We start from the raw sequence: 19,770 nt of genomic DNA, 5'->3' as shown, positions 1-19,770 counted from the left end.
AAAGTCTAGCTTTAGCTGAAGAAATTTGCTTCCGTCATTTTGATTTCCATTTTGAAAGGCTCAGGGACTACAACCCTTCTTAAATTGTCAATTCCTGTTAGCCCTTGAATGTTTTCCTTCTTTTCCAGGTCTATCCCATTAGTAAAGTCCTAACCCCATTCAAAGGCCTGCAGCAAAGTAAACTAAGCAAATCTGCTGGCAATTTAATCCTTTTGAAATTTGCTTTAATTAACTCGAATAATAAGCAGCATCCGCACACTTTTTAGCCCCTCCTCTTGCTTATTTTCTTGCCCCTTTTTTATGCCGTTTGTGGGCTTATGAGCTCTGGCACTTTGTGGTTGAAATTTTGTGTGTTTTTTTTTCCTCTTTTTTGGCAGTCGGATTTCCGACATTTGCCAAAGCAAATTTTCAGCAGAGCGGGACTAATAAGCCAAACAAGAGACAGTGGAGAGCGGGGGAGGAAATTTGTGAGTACTGCAGACAAAGTTAATACGACACAGCAGTTGGTGGTGGGCAATTGAAAAGTTTATTAATAACCAGCAGAAATGGCAGCAGCCATAGGAACTTTAAAGGGATTTTTTGTTCGGATGTTTTGTTATTTATATGATTTTTACTTTTAATTAAAAGAGTTGGCAAGGCTGAGCGGATGCGAGTGCGGTCTGGAAGGAAATGTAATTATATTTGAACAGCGGCGAAATATGTTTTAATTTATTAAATTAAAATAAGCGAAAACAAAACCGGAAAGGAAAAAAAAAAGGCAAACACAACGGGCAAAGGAAGCAGCGAGCCGCAAACCGAGTGCCCAAAGCAATTTAAGCCAACGTCACACGCGGCGTATGCGTAATGTGCTCACAACAAAATCAACGTTATGCAAATTTTAATGCGAGCATAAGGCGGAAAGGAAAACGCGCTACGCTTGCCAGTTTTCTCTTGATTCCCGTTACGGATATAATGGGTATTACTGTGGAAAATTCGGAGAGTTCGGGATAGAAAGAGAATATTATATAAACAAAAAATGGTTATGAATCGAAGTGGCTTAAATATCAAATAAAAACAATTATTAAATGCGAATTTATTTGGTTTATTGTTAAAAAAAATATATATTAAATATTCACCTTGCCACATAATAATAACATTTAATCTGTATTTAATTGCAAAAAAAAGGTTTCCTACTTGTCAGCAGGTCGAAAAAAAAATAATTTAAAATATAAATAAATATAAATTTATTAAATTTTATGAATGATAAACAGATTGTCTCAGCTAACTTTCCTATTTTCAAAGAATTCAGCAGGGTATCTCTTAAATTCAACCCAAATCACCACCATACTCCTTCGTCCTGCCGCTGTGCCCTGCAGTCGTACTTGTATTTACACACAGACGTATGTGTGTGTGTGCTCGCCAGAGCACTCTCATGGCGCGAAATTACATCCTTGTTGTAAGCACACATAGCGCAAAAAAATTGTAATGAGCTTATTAAGTCATATTAAAGTCCAAGTACAACCAATTTGATAAAAACAGCAACTGACAGCAGACAGGCGACACACTCGCACTCGCACGCATGGAAATGTTTTTAAGCTCCGTTTTTTACGATCGCATTTGGCATTAATGTTAATAACAAATGGCGCAGACACAGCTCCATCCGCACACGACCCCGTGTATGTGCAGTATGTAATTTATATGAGCGATGTAAATGAGCCTGGCAGCAGGTGGCTTAACATTTGTGGAGTGTCCAATATTTTTCATTCGCTCTCCATTGCGCGGTAAATTGCTCTTAACCCGGCTTAATTGAGTATGAATCAAATTTGCTGGTGAGTTTGCACTCCAACTCGTTTCGATAGCTTCAAAATTTAAGTAACTCTGGAATAATATTTCAACAATATATAAAAATATTATAATTTAAAAAAATAAATTATGTTGGAACCACAAGTTTTGATAGCAAAAATGCAGTTGCTGGGTCACTTGTATGCTGGGAGTGAGTTCGGCAATGGATGTCCTTATTTTAATTTCAATTTTATTTAACTCAATTAATTCTAAACAGAACTGAACTCTAGATTCTTGATATCTTTCTTCAAAAATCCCATTTGCCAGCTGATGTTTTCCTTTGGTCTGGGCTACTTTGTCACCACAAGGTTATCGCAAATGTATACCAAATTAAAAGGAAATGCCAGCGAATTCTCAACTGACGACAAATCACCCGAGGAAAACGAGGTTATTCTTCTGAACATCAAGCAATTGGCCGCCTTTAATGGCCTGAACCCAGATCAACCAGTTTATACCGCTTTAAATGGCAAAATCTACGATCTGAGTCCTGACCGGGAGAAGTTCTCCAAGCAAGGTCTCTACTCCCATTTGGCAGGATGCGATGCCAACAAGGTCCTGCATATAGCATGCTATTCCCTGGGGGTATGCGAAAATGATTTCATAAATCGCTGGGAGCAAAGACTCAGGGCCGAATTCAATATGGTGGGCTATCTGATAGATTTGGATATGCAGAGTGATGACGAGGATACAGAAATGATAGACAGAAGTGAAACAAGTGAAACACACACTGAAGATTATCGTGGCGACCAATAAGAATGAAAATAAAACTGTTTAAAATTACATTAAATACAAACTTAGTGTTTTGTATAAAAGTTTGTATTAAATATTTACGGAATAATACAGAAACTAGTTAAAGGAAAATTATAAGGAGAAATCATCCAGACTTAGGTACCATAAAGGCTTTCAGATAGAAATTCTGTTCTTTATAGTAATTTATACCAAACTTTAGCTTAAAAACGAAACCTGTTCCCTTGAGAAACACAATATTTTTCTTGAGGCTAAGATTTTTCTAACAAATAGTTACCATTCTTTGTAGCAATTCTCTTCGGCTGAGGGGTCAAATTAATTTTCCCTCCCTTCTCTTATCGTTTGACCGAGTCCTTGGCATTTGGCCGGAAAGTTTTTCCCCGGCTTTGTCTTGGATTTTTTCCACGCCTTGACAGGAAAATATCGACAACGGCAAATGTCGATATCAACAAATTGTTTGTCGTGTTTTTCTATATATTTTCTTTTCTTAGCTTTTGGCAGTTGGCGCTTTTCCTTCTGCGCTTTTGGCCCATCAAGCTGTTGACTTTGTCAAGTTGTCGCCGAATTTTCAGGGCTTCGGGTGTTTTGGCTTTCCCATTGTGTGTATGTGTGTGTGTGTGTGGGAAAAACTTTGCGCCCAACACGCAATTGACTGAAATTGAATTGAAAGCTGAAAGCCAAGAAGTGATAAAGAGGACGGTAAGAAAGGAAAGGGCAGGGGAAGGAAATGCCATCAGGTGCTACACAGCTAATAAAATCAAAATTACTTTTTGCCAGCGCAAAGTTTTGCAGTCGACGTGCTTAAGGAATTTAAAAAAGTTGTCCAAAAATTGTTAAGTTGTTCAGCCAAATGTGCAAAAGGACAACACACACTCACACTTAAGTACCAAGAACAACAACAAAAAGGGGGAGTGAGTGGAATAAAGTGTTATTTGAAGTGTCGAATTTGATCAAGCGAAAAGGTGACAGAAAGGCTCAGAAGTTAACAGCAACCAGGGGCCAAGAATAACAAGTGGAAAGAGGTCCTTAAAAAGAAGGGGTGAAAAAGGTTGAATAGCAGCGAGTTGAACCAGGATTAAATGGAGTGGCCAAGTCCAGGAAAGAAGCATTTGCATAAATTATCAAATGTTGTGACTTCTATTCCTAGAAATTTTAGTTAAAAATTAATAATATATTTTTTTTAAATGTCAAAGTATATCCTGCATAATTTGGAATGTTATACTCTTTACCCAACTATTTTTCAGGTATAGTATCTTAGCCCCTTCTTGACCTAGTAAACTCATAATTGTTCCACTTCTTTTATATTATTCTTACAACCAGTTGGTTACGCCTCATGACTTTGCCATTTATGGCTCTCTCCCTATAATGTCTGGCAAACTCCAAATTTATTACCATCTGGTTGTCATGTGCAAACGATGCTCTACCCCTATTTTTCTCAGGAACCCTCCCAACACCCATCCCCCGGTGTCATTCATTCATTTTAATGTTTTACGTGACCCATTCGAAATCGAATCGAATGACTCATTAAATGCAGAAAAGACCAAAACAAGTGGTGGGAAGGAGGACAATGGGGACGATGTGTACGAGGTGAAAGGCAATTAACCATAAGAGCTTATGCCATCGAACGTGCCTAATTGCTAGAAAACACTACTCGGAATCTGGTTTTTCGTATTTACTTAGTCAAATGGCTGTGTGTGTGCTTGTGTGTGGCAAACAATTAGTTTTCCAATTTGGAAACCGATGTTTGCAAACAACACAAATTAAATCCGCCTGAATGGCAGTCGGGGAAAACGAGTAGAGGAAAAGTGGCACGGCTAGATCCTTTTTCTTTCCGGCCAAAGTTTACTTTGCTCTTTGCCAGTTACTGCTTGCGGAGTTAATTTAATTAGTTTTCATTTATCTAAAGTACACGCTTCATTACATAATTTAACAATTCATTAGACTGAGCCAGAGCGGTGTGGTAATTGAAAAGCGCGTCACGCTCTAGTCCCTCGATTGGCCACCCATCCTCTGATCCCCCCACCCATCTGATCCTCCTCCACCTCCTCACTTAGCAGTCTGCTTTTTATGTTCACTTTGTTATTATTGCCGCCAGACAATTGCTAATGGTCGCTGTAATTATCATTAAATGCTTCGCTTTCTTTTTACTTCTTTCCCCATTTCTCCTTTTCCACCTCCCAATCTTTTCTATTTTTTTTTAATTTTATTTTCCTGGGAACAATGGTCCTGGCTCAACAGCTGCTGGCAACATTTTAATGTGTTTGTAAAAGGATTAAATTGCACTTGGCTCCTTTATTCGACTTCAGAGTGATTTGTGAGTGAATAAATTTAACTAGAATAATTGGAGTTTTAAGGGGCACGCTACTTAAGGAAACATGACTAAATGAATTAAATTTCATTCATAATTATAGTTCTTTGAAATTGTTATATTATATTAGAGCGAGTATTTGAAATATGTATAAATATTAGTGAGAAAAAGTAGCAGAATTAAGCAAAGTTCACTTCCTTCAGTTTCTTTTAGCCTACAGTTTTCTCCTATAAAAATCTTCTACAAAAAATCTCTGCAGTAAAAGCCTCTATAATTGCGAGGTATAACACAAAGATAAATCTCATGCAGCACATATTTTTCGACTTTTTCCCTGCATGCAACGACAACATTTCCCACATTTTCCCATATTTTCGGTTGCAAGAGGCTTAAATTTGGGAAACTAGCATGGCGACAAGTCAAAAATGGAAGCTTGTTTTTGGACTATAATTTTTTGTTCTCTTTCAGTAGAAACATTTTGATGTTTTTGCCAGGACAGAATTTGATTTACAAATGGCATTGGGCTGGCGTCCATCCCCACTCAGGCTTCGAGTGCTTTTTCGGAATTCATAAATCCATGTTACCCAAAACGAAGCGAAACGAAACGAAAGCTGAACCAGTTTCGTCTCATATATCAAGCTTAATTGCAATCCAGAGCTGGGGAATGCAATTTGGGAGCTAAAGAGTTGACCTAAAGGCATTGTCGGCGAATGTCTAGACGCGACGACCCCGCCCCAGACCAGGGTTTTGCTAATAAATTTCTGGGAAAACTGGGGGCTCGGCCCATTAAAAGTGGCCACAGACTGGCTGTCTCGGGTGCGTTATGCGAGTACTTTATATTCAAAAGTGTGTAATTTGCAAAAATGTCGGCTAGAGCTGGGCGGCAGGCACTGAGCGGCAGCAGCTGTGTTCGTCACATTAACCTGATGCCACAGGGGGAAAAACAGGGGCAAAATGCTGGCCAAGTGCGCAGCAGATTACACAAGCCGAAAATGTAAAGTCTTGTGTTAATACTTAATTTGAAATCATTAGCTAAAAATTATTTTTGAAATAGAAAACTTACCTTGTTTGGAATTAATTATTGCCAAACCTCAAGATTCTTATGTAACCCAAAAATAAATAAATAAATAAACTATTATTCATTTCATATACATTTTCTCAGTGTATGTTGTGGAACCTTTAGGCTCACGGCTTTTTGTAGGTCGTCGACGTTTTCCTCCTTGTTGTTGGCTTTGTTGTTGTCGCCAGGTCGCGGTTAATTATGTTTTTTGTATGTCCTTACGCATACCAAGAGGCAAAAAGGACGACCTCGCAGTCGTCTGTGGGTGTGCGTGTGTGTGATTATCGTCTCGGATTTAATGCGCACTTTGATGTGAAACATTGCTAATTTGGCTTTTTATGTTCCTTTCTCTCACTTTTGTCGTTCTCTGTACCTCAAGACGATGATGTTGTTATTTCAAAGCGAAGATCGTTCTTGTTTAGTATTTAAAGTCGTAGCAGGATTGAGTAAATTGTGACATTTTAATATAGGCTGGGTTTTATTTATGAACTTGAATATTTTTTTTTGTTTTATAAGAGATAAAAATTTATTTTTTGGCACCTAAGAAGTTTGCCATCTTAAATCATAATTTTAATTATGAAATACTCAACAAAATGCATTTTCTATAAAATAATTCTTAACATGTACTTCTCATTCCATATTAAAAAAAAAAAAAAAAAAAAAGAAAAAAAAAAATGTACTTCTCATTCCATATTATATAATTCAGGAATTCTTATTCGTATTATTCTTATTGAGCAAGTGTGACCGAATGCCATCAGCTAGTTTGATTTTTCGCTTGTTATTATCCATATCAAATGAGGAAGTGCATTGCGAAATATGCAATTAACTTGTACATTATATAAAGACTAAAAGAAGGGCTCTTGGAAAGCCAGTTGATAAATTACAAATCAGGGCACTGTTGGTTCTTGCTCTCAGTGGTCATAAGCTCAGAATGATGAAGCTGGAAGCGGTTATATTGCGTGCCCTCAGTGCGCTTCATCTTCAAGGAGGTGTGGTAGCTGGTGAGCCGCAGGCACTGGAGATGTGTGGAAATCAATCTAATACAAATACTAATAATGTGGCCATTCAACTTGCCAAATCCCCAATTGAAATTTCCGATTCCTCAGCTAAAATTTCCGATTCCGCAGCTAAAATTTCCAAATTGCCAAAGGAATATGAAAAGATAGGCAAACGATATTTCTATATCGAAAAGGGTAAATTTGTTTATTCTTGGTTTAGTGCGTTCAACCTATGCCGTCAGATGGGCGGTCAGCTGGCGACCATCGAGAGCGAGGCGGAGCTGACCGCTATCGTGGGCAAGTTGCCCAGAACCCTTTACTGGCTGGGCGTTACCAACCTGGCCAATCGGAACGTGTACACTTCTGTGGCGAGTGGAAAAAAGGTGAATTTCTTACATTGGGATGATTTGCAGCCGGACAAAAAAAAAGATGAGAACTGCATTGGCTTAAATACCAAATTAATGCATGATTACCCGTGTAGCACTGGAATGCATTTCATTTGTGAGGCTGAAGTTTAATGTTTTTAAAACGAATTTTCTACAAAACTTGATTAAATAATAATTATTGCAGAAGAAAAACGTTTTATATAAGCTCTATAAGAAATGTAAACTGTAAATGTAACTTTTCTTGTATAAATGAAATAAATTTATTTCTCAGTGAAATTGGTTTTTCAGTATTTTCCTTGGGCATTATATAGCCAGTAATGAAAATGCAATTATTAATCATATCTCTTTCCTGGCTCAGGCTTCCTTAATGTCTGGCGATGATTTACGATTATAGCCATACACTTTTCCGGGCTTAATTTTTCAGTTTACTACAATTTCCCGACCCTTGAAGTAAATTCACGCTTAAAGCTGCCGGCATTTGTTCAATTAATTCTGAGAAAAAAAAAAACCATACTCGGCTTACAAGGTCCATCGTTTTTTTTTCGGGGCAATTTGCGAATTGTGAAAATTGATTTATGACATTTTTGCACTGGCATTTCACTCTTCAGTTTTCCCGTTGCTGCCGATGACAGCCGACGCACAAGGCAACAAAAACCAAAGTCAGAGGGGAAAAAGTACACCAACGAAAGCAGAAAGGGAGCTCGAAAAGCTAAAACAAATGGCAGACATAAATCCATCATCATCAACATTATCGTGATGGCCGAGAGGCAGCCAAGCGTTTGAACAAATTGACTGCAAGCAATTTGTGCGAAGAAAGTGCTAAGAAAAAGGAGCATAATTTAGACAAATATTGCTCATACGCAGTGGCTCATTATGGACCCATCTCGGGTAGTTAATTTAAATAAATCGACACAGAGCCGAAGCATTAACCAGTTCACACTTTGGATAAAGCAAAAAGTCTAATTAATATAATTTAGTTTCGAGCTGCTATAAAGTATTATTTGTGTCTCTGCCATGACTAACTCTCGTCCATCGAATTCGTAGAGTAAGCTGACAGCTCAATAAACGATTTGACCGCTGGCTAAATATTCTATATATCTTTTCTGTGTGTAGCGCAACCAGTTTAGAATATCCTCAGATAAATTAATTTCAGCTCAAAGTTCCATTTGCCCGTCTGAAAGCAACTCCAACCCATTCGCATTTTGTTTATTCCATAATCGACTTTCCAAAAGGGCGAAAGCCAAGACCAGATATTTGACTCTAAATTTTGACCAAAATGTTTGGCTAAAACCAACAAACAAACTAACAGTTTGGTACAACAACTGCAGCAGCAGACTGACTCAAAAGCAAGCAAACAACAATTGACTAAAATGGTTTTGCACCCTCGGGCTAACGGAGAAATAAAGTACGAGTGCTGGCTGAAATGAAACGAGTGTGGGAAATGGCATTTAAGCCACTCACAAATCCTTGAAACTCAGGCAGTATGAAAATGTCTGTAACTAAAAGGGATTTATAAAGTTAATTTAATTATTTACTTCTGACTTCTACATTGTCATCGATGTCATGCTTATTATTAAAAATGCTGAAGCCATAATATATGATTTATAAATAAAGTAAAATTTCCGAATTTTTATTAGCAAAAGTCCATATAAAAAATGTTTAAAGAGAACAATAGCAGAATGGTTCCAGGAAGGGATTCTGGATGCACTGATTTTTCTTAGAATCTGCGCCACCGACCCGAACCACTTCGCCAATGAGGTAGAGTCTGCCCTTGAGCATCCTGGTCATTCCCTCGAAATAGGCCACTCCCGGTTTCGCCTTCAGTCGGACTACGATATCCTTTTCAGAATACAATTCTTCATTCTGACGTTCGGGAACAGCGAATTGGGCACTAACAATCGATTCCAATTGCCATGAAATACAGACGGGATACTCCTCCAACAACTTATTGACCGAATTCACGATAATATTGGCCGACAGCTTGGCTATCGGATTATCAGCTGAAATGACTACCTGCTTGTGGCACAGACAGAATTGGCTGGATATATGCGAGGTGTGGCAAGTCCTCTCTGGAGGAATGGGTAGGAAAAGGCTGACTCCCCTCGGAATTTGCGAAGCGTGGCGCCTTAACAATTCCCTCGACCGCAGTGTAATGGATTCATCTTCCAGGGAGCTGGGATGCATGACATGTTTGAGGGTCTCATGAAGGTCATAGGTGGTCACCAGACTGTGGGCATTGCCAGCCAAATTCTTAATTGCCATCAGGTATTTATCTCGCATCCATGCAGGATAAAGGACCGACAAAAACGGCTGAGAGTCCTCGATCATGCCTTGGAAAGTCTGACGAAAGGGACCCCATTTCATGCCGTGATCGGACATGAACATTATGATGGTGTTATTCATGATTCCGGCGTCGTTCAGGCGACTGAAAAACTGCTTGAATCTCTCGTCCACAAAGCGGGACGCTCCCATGTAATCATGAACGCCATTGCCCCACCAGTAGAAGGAGAAGAAAGGATAACGCTGCATGTGCGGCAACAGTTTGTAGTTCATCTCCATAAGGATATCCAAGATGCAAGTTATGTCATCCATCCTGCTTTTCGACCGTTGCACGTAGACTTGGGTCATCAGATCCTGAAAGTTATGGTCAGTGGTCTTCCTAGCAAAGCCTGGCTTGCCGACGTAGAACATCGAGTAGGGAGCCGAGTCCTCACCCAAGCTGGTGTTGTAGCCGGCCGCCTTATAGTCCTTCCAGATAAATGGTAAGTCATCCAATTCCCTCTTCGTGCTCCAATACTCTTTGCTCTCAGCCTCACTTAAGCCCGTAAGCATGGGTATCAAGTTAGGATAGGCATTTATCCCGACCTTGTTGTAGCCCCAGAACTCCACGTGGGACGTTTTCTGGCGAATAAAAGCCTGTGTTTTCGGCATTTGCCGAAGAAACTGAAGATGCGAGATGGAGTCTAAGCCCACGATCATAACGGAAATAGGTGGAGATCCATCCTTGGTGTTCATGTTTTTATCCCAGTACTTCAAGGTCGCGGGAGGTATGGTCAGCAGCTCCTGCGGCGGAGGATTAATGAAGTAGTGGGCTTCATCGCAAAGAGTGGCGTTTGTTAAAGAACTATTGCACGTTACTCGCAGCTGAAGCGAGTTTTTGGGAACCCTAACAGCATAGGGATACTCCAAATCAAACTTGCCCAGATAGGTCATTTTGTTTTCCGAATACCCATTGCTCTGAAACTCCGACCAAAAGCAGTTAATCTGTCCTTCGTGATTGAAACCGTAGTTATCCAAAATGCGGTCCATGTTAGGAACAAACTTCAAATGCCAACTCCCGTCCATCACCTCTGGGCGAAACCAGGTAGAGCTCAGGCAGGTCTGATGGATCCTACGCTGTGGCGGCCACTCCCACAGAGTGACGTTGGCAATGGTCGGGTTTATCACATCCATGGCCACGATGCGACATCCAGGCGTGTTCACAAAGAATGCGTTACGAATCTTTCCAGCCGTTTGTTCGGATCCCATGAACAGGTACATGTACAGAACCAAGGCCGACAGGATCACTCCTAGACCCAGCTTCCGGAAAGATCTCTCTCCCATTCTGAAGGATCAAGAAACTAAAGATAATTTCAACGTTTTCAAGCAAATAGAAAATTAGTTCAAAATATTCATCTAAAGCCTACTGTTACTCTAATATATAAATAATACCATAAAGCGAGCTTAAATATTTAATGTAAGCCGCTATTCTAGGTCACCATAGGTGAATTTTATCTGTTTTTATACCTACCCTTGAGACCTCTGAATGTCTTCTCAGTTTGGTTAGGTTCCAGCCAAAATAATCAAAGGCTTGTGTATTTTTTCGACAGTGTGTGAAATGAACTTCCCACGAGGTGCCGCAATATTTGCCGTCAAATGAAATCCCAACATCCGCATCCGCATCCACGTGGTGGCTAACCAGGTGACGGCAGCCATTGGTTTCCGTTTCGCTGCAGTTGCTAAAGTCTGAAAAGAAATGCGACAGCTGCAAGTCATCAAGTCGGCGGCGCCAAGAGAATTTGCTACAAAGTGCCAAAAAAAAAAGATTCAGGGGGAAAAGCGCGGCGAAAATGCACGGAGTGGCGCACTTTTCTGTCTCATATTTCTGTCATTTTCCCAGGCGCCATTTTGTTGGCTAGCAATTTAATTTCATATTTTATGCAGTCAAAATCCGCGCGAAGCATGCGACAAAAATAGTTGTTCTCTTCCAGGTCCTGTTCCTGTTTTTGAATTCTGCTCCCGGTGCTTTTGCTGCAGTCTCAAGGGGAGACTTGCCGGGGTCATTATAAAGTCAGACCTGATGGCGGCATTCTCATCTGCTCTTGGCAAGCTGATGCCAAAAGAATAATGATGTCTTGCCAGTGCAACTTTAAATGGAAGGAATTTAAGGAGTAAAGAATTTAATATCATGACTTGAGCTTAACAGAAAAATATATCGTTTGAAGTTGGTCTAAAAATAAACAAAAGAATGTCCTAACCCAGACAATTTTTTTATTGCCTTCTGCCATTTTCTAACTTCTGTTTCTGGCAGCCCCTCCCACCAATTATCTGTGAGTTATAACTTTTGATTTTGCACGTCGAACTTCTACCAATTAGTGGCCTCTGCCGATGGAGCCAAGTCTTTAAAAGTTTGCCGCATGAGTTGGCAGATGCCAATGGGCCACCTGCGGGGCAACTTTGGCCGACATCGACATCGGATAGATAGGCGGGGCGGATATGGCTGGGATGCAGGTGGTCCAGTCCTGTGCCAAAACTGCGATTCCGAACTAATGGCATAAGCCGCTTATGTACCATGTACTCGCCTCTCGCAGTTTGCTCTTACTTTTAACCCACTCGCCAGCAAAAACTTTTTTAGGATTGTAGGATTTGAAACAGGCGGGTTTCCTTCGCGGCACACTCGAAGCGGTTTAAGCTATCTGGCAACGCGAGGTCAGGACGATATTGAAGTAATTCTCGATAGTTAGAATAAGCAGAATTAAGAAAATGAAAGATGCCATGTTTTGTCATCACTAGATCGTCGAGAGAGAAAAGAGGAGGTCGTGAAATAAGAGCTCGTGCAAACTAAAAGAAAAGAACATTGTAAAATTAATCTAAGCACTTATGTTTAAACCAAATCCCACAAATAAAATCATTGTATTGAATATTAAATTCCTACAATTTGGGGGCTCAACCGGGATTTAACCCAAACATCAAGTGCCAGACAATTGGAGAGTGCTGAAGTGCGTTTTCACACACAACTACAGATGAACAAAAATTGCGAAGTGTGGTGAAATTGCAACTGAAACGAGGCAGTTTGTGAAACGAGGCAACGCTGGAGAGCAACATTGTGAATGTGTGAGCGCTTTTGAGACGAGCTAGAAGACACGCAAAGGAGACGCATGTGGAAGTAGCGGCTGAAGTCCAGAGGCAGTGCGTCAATTATCGTCAGAGCGGCAGTCTGAGATCGGGCCGGTCACGGAAAACTGAAGTTTGCAAAGGCTGATCTGTGGAAGACGTTGGGAGCAGCGTAAGGCAGAGGCGAGCGGAGCAAGTCAGGAGCGTGAGGCAGGGACTGGAGAGGCAGAGGCGAGGTGACGGCAGAGGCAGATCATCGTGGAAGAGCACAGGCGGACAAGCAGAGACAACGGAGGTGAATCTGGAGCAGGCAGATCATCGCGGAAGGGCACAGGCGGACAAGCAGCGACAAGCACAAAAAGTGACGCTAACTGGAGCAAGCAGATTTGGCGTTCAAGCAGTTGGCAAGTAACTGGTGGAAGGCGAGACAGGCGGTCAAGCAGTCTCGAAAGCAGTGCATCGAAAGAGGTGCAAAACGTTAAGGCTAAGAAGATCTAATTGGAAGTGGCTGAGAAGCAGTGTTAAGCAGACTGTATGTATAAAATTTGAACAGAACTGAACGTAAGAACGACTGAAACGTAAGAAATTCTTAAAATCTTGAAAAACCATATTGTTATTGTTAAGCTAATATCAATTATTGTAAACATTTCAAAATGCAGCTCGAAGAAATAATGGTTATGAGATGCGAAGATTTGCGCGCGAAGCTAGGAGAGTTGAATTTAGTCACAACCGGTAGAAAGCGCGAATTACAGGATAGGCTTCTTGCTCACTTTAATATTCGTGATGAGGATGAAAACAGCGATTCAGAAATCGAATCTGTAGCTACCGCTCTCGATCGTACAATGCCGGAAATGCCGAAAAGCCGTTCTATGTTTACTCTTAAAGATGTAGAAGGCAGTGTAACAACTTTTGCAGGAACAGGTAGCCCAGATGTTGACCATTGGATTCAAGAGTTAGAAGAATGTGCTTTAACCGTTGAGTGGAATCAGCTTCAACTATTTATTTACTCTAAACAGTTGCTCAGTGGAGCTGCTAAATCGTTCATTCGCAGTCAGGTTAATATTCGCAATTGGGATTCTCTCAAAACAGCTTTGCGCAGGGAATTTGCAGTTAAAATATCGTCGGCTGAGGTGCATCGCAAGCTAGGTCAGCGGGTGCAAGCAAAAGGAGAAACTCTTCAGGAATATTTGTATGCGTTGATGGAAATTGCTAAGCCAGTCAATTTAGACGAAGAGAGTTTAATCGAATACTTCGTGAAGGGAGTGCCAGATGCGAAGGCAAACAAGATCATGTTATACCAGGCCAAAACTATAAGGGATCTGAAGGAGCAGATCGAAGTCTACAAGAAAGTCCGTGGCACTTTCAAGGGATCATTCAAAAATGAGCAGCGTACAGCTGAGACGGAAGGATCGAAAGGTTTTGTTTCGAAACCTGAATTTGTGCGAAAATGCTTTAAGTGCGGAGATCCGTCCCACTTAAAAAAGGATTGCAAGAAGAAGGACAATTTCAATTGCTATCGTTGCGGACAGCCAGGTCATCGTGCTGCACAGTGCAAGGCCGAACTTGAGGTAAAGCAAGAGAGTAACACTAATGCTATTCACTTGGAGAGCGCAGCCACGAAACCAAAAAGCGAGTTTACAGCTTCCGGCCTTGAACTAAAAGTTGTAAAGCATCCCGTTGTTCAATTTAAAGGACTCGTCGACACAGGTGCAGATCTTTGCTTGATGCGCAGGAACATTTTCCTCAAGATAGGCAGCAAACTTCTCACTGGAAGAGAGAAATGCTTGACTGGAATAGGCGAGAGTCAGGTATTGACGTTTGGAAGTATAATCCTACCAGTTGAAATAGACAATATCGAAATGGAAGTAGAGTTCCACGTAGTTCCGGAAGAAGACATGGGTTTTGACGCTATTTTAGGCAGAACTATTCTTGATATTGTGGACATGAAAGTTACTAAGGAAGGCACCGAGTTTTTGCGTCGAAACGCATCCAGAAGTATCGAAGAAGAGCAAAGCAACATAGATACCGATTTTCTACAAGAGTTTAGGGGCATGTGTGCAGAACAGGTGGCAGTTTCAGGTCAAGTTGATTTGTCGCATTTAGATCAATCTCAGGTGGTCGAGGTCAAGAATTTGATTGAGGAGTACGTAGCCGAACGCAATGTAGACGCACCAGTACAAATGAAAATCATTCTGAAGGACGAGATACCTGTTTATCAGCATCCACGGCGCTTACCTGTCTGTGACCAGAAAACAGTGGACGATCAAGTTAAGGAGTGGCTTTCAGAGAAGATAATCCAACCGAGTACCTCGGAATATGCGTCGCCAGTAGTTTTGGTATCCAAGAAAAACGGAAAGAAGCGTCTATGTTGTGACTATCGGAAGCTAAACGAAAAGATTATACGAGACAATTTCCCTATGGCTCATATGGAGACCGTTCTGGACAAGCTGCAAGGATCCAAAATATTCACCACTTTGGATCTAACCAACGGTTTCTTCCACGTTCCCATGGAACCAGGTTCTCGAAAGTATACCTCATTTGTAACTCAGTCAGGACAGTTCGAATTCCTTTATGTTCCGTTTGGCATATCGAATTCGCCTGCGGTTTTCACCAGATTTATCATGGCAGTTCTAAGAGAGCTCATTGCTACCAATGTTGTCGTTGTTTACATGGACGACGTAATTATTCCCAGCCAGGATATTAAAGAAGGACTTGCTAAGTTGAAAGATGTGTTAGAGGTCGCTTCTAGAAACGGTTTGCGTATCAACTGGAGTAAATGTCAAATACTGAGCAACAGAGTACAGTTTTTAGGCTACATCATTCAGAGTGGAACTATCACTCCAGGTCCTGAGAAAATACAAGCTGTGAAAGAATTTCCCGAACCGCGAGACAAGAAAGGTATTCAGAGATTCCTAGGACTGACGTCCTATTTTCGAAAATTCATTAACGGATACGCTTCCATTGCCAGGCCCTTGTCGGATTTGCTGAGAGGTGATTTTAAGTATGAATTCGGGGAGAAACAACGATTGGCGTTTGAAAAGCTGAAGACTGCTCTCATCAGTGAACCAGTCCTGAAGCTGTACAATCCAAATTTACAAACAGAAATTCACACAGATGCTTCTAAGCACGGCTTTGGCGCTGTTTTATTGCAGAAAGATCCAGAAGACAGTTCCTTCCACCCAGTTCAATACATGAGCCGCAAAACTTCACCATTTGAAGAAAAATACGATTCGTACGAGCTGGAGGTGTTGGCTATTATTGGAGCTCTAGTCAAGTGGCGTGTTTATGTTTTGGGCATAAAGTTCACAATTGTTACGGACTGTAACGCATTCAAGATGACAATGAACAAGAAGGAAGTTCCTCTTCGCGTCGCACGGTGGGCGTTGTATTTGCAGGATTTCAACTACAAGATTGAGCATCGTTCAGGGACTAAAATGAAACATGCTGATGCTCTGAGCCGAGCTTCGTGTTATTTCTTATCAGACTCTGCAACACATCGTCTAAAAGAAGCTCAAGTTAAAGATGAGTGGACTCAAGCAGTTAGGAGCCTTGTGGAAAAGGATTCTTACCAGGATTTCTACATTCAAAACGACGTTCTTTTCAAAGACCCAAATCGCGAACTACTTGTTGTACCTTCGGCCATGGAAAATGAAATAATCCAAAACGCGCATAATCAAGGACATTTCTCAACTAAAAAGACACAGGATCTCATCGAAAAGTCTTACTTCATTCCCAAGTTAAAAGAGAAGGCAGAGCGAATAGTCGAAAATTGCATCAGATGCATAATCGTAAATGCCAAAGCAGGAAAAAGGGAAGGGTTTTTAACTCCTATTGACAAAGGTGAGCTACCATTTGTCACATACCACATCGATCACGTCGGACCAATGGAGATGACGACCAAACGCTACAATCATATCCTTGTCGTAGTTGATGGATTTTCAAAGTATGTGTGGCTCTACCCAACTCGTAGCACTGGTGTCGAAGAAGTCTTAACTTGCCTGGAAAAACAAGCTGCACACTTTGGTAACCCGTTTCGCATAGTAAGCGACAGAGGTACAGCTTTTACCTCTCTAGCATTCAAGGAGTATTGCGAGTCGAACAACATTCAGCATCTGCTGATAGCAACAGGCGTACCGCGCGGAAATGGCCAAGTCGAAAGGATCCACAAAATCGTTGTACCAATGCTGGCAAAGCTGAGCTATGAAAGCCCGTTTGCATGGTATAAATACGTTGGAAGAGTTCAGCAGATTATCAATAGCACTGAGCCGAGAAGCACGAAGATCACTCCGTTCAAGCTTTTAACAGGAGTGGAGATGCGACTGACTGATTTCACCGAACTGAGAGATTTAATGCAGGAGCTCATAGTGAAAGAGCTGGATGAAGAAAGGGAGAAGTATCGTCAAACAGCAAGAGACAACATAAAGGCGGTACAGGACGAAAACAAGAAATCGTTTGATTCAAAAAGAAAACAAGAACGAGTTTACAAAATCAATGACCTAGTGGCGATAAAGAGAACCCAGTACGGAGTCGGATTAAAGCTTAAGGGAAAATTCTTAGGGCCATACAAGATAGTTGCTGTAAAGGAGCATGGGAGATATGAGGTAGAACGCATTGGAGATACAGAGGGTCCGTTTAAAACATCAACAGTTTCTGAATTTATGAAGCCATGGTCAGGTCCATTCGAGGCGAATGAACAGTCAGGAGGGCCGAATGTAGGATTTGAAACAGGCGGGTTTCCTTCGCGGCACACTCGAAGCGGTTTAAGCTATCTGGCAACGCGAGGTCAGGACGATATTGAAGTAATTCTCGATAGTTAGAATAAGCAGAATTAAGAAAATGAAAGATGCCATGTTTTGTCATCACTAGATCGTCGAGAGAGAAAAGAGGAGGTCGTGAAATAAGAGCTCGTGCAAACTAAAAGAAAAGAACATTGTAAAATTAATCTAAGCACTTATGTTTAAACCAAATCCCACAAATAAAATCATTGTATTGAATATTAAATTCCTACAGGATTATAGCGGATTTGCTCAGAGCACATATACACGTTAGGAAAAGTTTTCAGGCTATAGGGGATGAAAAAGATATTATTAAAATTTGGATTTAATTGACACTTAATATTTTATGTTCCACAAAACTAAATTACTTGCGGAAGCAATAAATAAATGCTGACTAGTCTATATAATTTATAGGTCTGTCGACTTATCACAATTTCAGAAATTTTAATTGTAAGAAATATCGATAAATATCGAATAATATCGTTAAATATCGAACAGTGACAAAATATAAATATTTTCCACTTATACCGTGAAGAAAAACGTAATACTAATTCTGTATTTTTAAACTAAGAAATTATAACAGACAAATGGAAAACACCTATCATATATTATATGTAGTGGTAATAAACTTATATTTTATCTTTGAAATATCGACATCGCTTCACTTTTATTATCGATACCAACATATAATTTTAAGTAGAGAACTCTTTTCTGTGTAGCCAGAGAAAAGGATAGACGAAGTGGGTGCTAAAGAGTGGAATGGTAAGAATGGTAGCAAAAAAAGAACGCTTTATAGTTTCAATATTTGCCTTGTCCTGTTCGGGAAAATCCCTTGGGCACATAGAGTAGCAAACGCTACTCGGATTTATAAATGGACTGGCAAACATTCAGCCAAAACTTAAAGAGAGAGAGACGGGTGGGTGTGGGGTCAACTGTGTGCTCCGCTTTAAAGGAGTCGAGTTGAGTTTTATTGTTTTTGGCCAATTAGTCTTGGTCTCTAACCCGTCTCGACAATCGTCTTGAATCTCTCCCCAAGGTGTCTTTAGGCCAACATAATTTATACACACTTTTTTCAGGGTATCCTTTGCCACAAGGAAGGTAAATATGTTTTAGGAATCTCCATAGAAATGAAATGAAGAAGGAGCCTCTAAATAAGTTGGTTTTTTTTATTAAAATTTAACTAATAAATGTAAAGCTACTTTCTTAAAACGTTTTATTTTCATCTAAAAAGTAAAAATTATACTCTTTGCTTAATCTTTAAAACTTTATTATAGTTAATTTTATTTAAATTAATAATTTTAATAAGATTATTTTAATAAGATTAATTTAAATTAAACAGTTCCACTATTATATTAAAAAAAAGAGAACCCTCTGCTTCGACTACTTTTCAACTTTCCATTTTTCTTCTGTCTTTTTCCATTTTGCGTGTGAAGCTGGTAAAATGGAGATAGCTGGCGAAAATTCCATTTTGAGTGCTTAAGTTGCCGCTAAAATGATTTATGTGCCAAGTTTATTTATTGCACCTCAATGAATCCCCATTTATATGCTTGGAAAGCGGACCCGGAAACCCGGAGGAGTTGCTGGGCAAACATCCGGCTGGCAAAAAAAAGAACAAACATTCAGGAATAATCGAATTGAAAAGCGGAAAATGGAAATGGAGACTGCCCAACTAGAACATAAAATGCATTCAATGCTTCAATTGTTGAAATTTAACCGCAAAAAAATGTAAATATTTATATGGATTATTATGTTATTTATAGCAGACTGGGGAGGAATTATAGCATATATAAATTTGCCGAAATGATGCTTTGCGGCGCAAGGTAGGATATATTTTGGGCATTCAATTGGAAAGATTTCGGCGCAAACAGATGGCGAATAATGCGATTTAAATAAAGGAAACAGAAACGAAGAGCAATCTGAAAACTAAAAACTTTATAATTCGTTTATTTTTGCTCTATTGAACTCTAAAATAATACTCCTAATTATGTGCTCCAGCAGACCAAACGGAGGTCCTAATGGAAATTTCTAATTGGCTTAATATACATTAAATAAAATAGTAGATGCTTAACGAAAACTACCAAAATCTATGATATATTTTAACGAAATAACAATCTCCAGGCTGCAGCTATCTTAATGAAATAATGATTTCAGATATTACACCCAGATTTGCAAATCAGCAAATAATTTCCATTAGTTATTAGAAAACCACACAAAGAACCATTAAACACGCACAAAGGATAACCGATGCAAACAAGGACAAACTGGCAGAAGTCGAGACTCAGGACGTGAAGACAAGTGGGAGGAG

The 19,770-nt window shown here is 40.1% G+C and overlaps 3 protein-coding genes across 4 annotated transcripts; 2 read left to right on the top strand and 1 right to left on the bottom strand.

Moving 5' to 3' along the window:
* The first annotated feature begins 1,813 nt into the window (after positions 1-1,813).
* Positions 1,814-2,611, top strand: c-cup (calcutta cup). 2 transcript variants are annotated; one of them, XM_017166598.3, is made up of 2 exons: positions 1,814-1,972; positions 2,039-2,610. In XM_017166598.3, exons 1-2 carry the CDS (start codon positions 1,912-1,914, stop codon positions 2,572-2,574), a joined length of 597 nt encoding a protein of 198 aa, XP_017022087.1. In that variant the 5' UTR covers positions 1,814-1,911; the 3' UTR covers positions 2,575-2,610. The 2 variants fall into 2 exon arrangements, with proteins under 2 accessions (XP_017022087.1, XP_070143868.1); XM_070287767.1 differs by having other exon boundaries at positions 1,817-1,972; positions 2,052-2,611.
* A 4,253-nt stretch (positions 2,612-6,864) lies between these two features.
* Positions 6,865-7,436, top strand: LOC138927958 (C-type lectin 37Db-like). Its single transcript, XM_070283553.1, has 3 exons — positions 6,865-6,956; positions 7,152-7,314; positions 7,413-7,436. Exons 1-3 carry the CDS (start codon positions 6,865-6,867, stop codon positions 7,434-7,436), a joined length of 279 nt encoding a protein of 92 aa, XP_070139654.1.
* Positions 7,437-8,931: 1,495 nt separating this feature from the next.
* LOC108074510 (uncharacterized) lies at positions 8,932-11,017 on the bottom strand. The gene has a single exon (XM_017166588.3). It carries the CDS (start codon positions 10,918-10,920, stop codon positions 8,977-8,979), a length of 1,944 nt encoding a protein of 647 aa, XP_017022077.1. The 5' UTR covers positions 10,921-11,017; the 3' UTR covers positions 8,932-8,976.
* Between the last annotated feature and the right edge of the window lie 8,753 nt (positions 11,018-19,770).

This window comes from Drosophila kikkawai, chromosome 2L (assembly GCF_030179895.1).
Source record: "Drosophila kikkawai strain 14028-0561.14 chromosome 2L, DkikHiC1v2, whole genome shotgun sequence".
NCBI classification, from domain to species: Eukaryota; Metazoa; Arthropoda; class Insecta; order Diptera; family Drosophilidae; genus Drosophila; species Drosophila kikkawai.
Note: the sequence above shows the minus strand (reverse complement) of the source record. Positions and strands in the feature narration are given on the sequence as shown.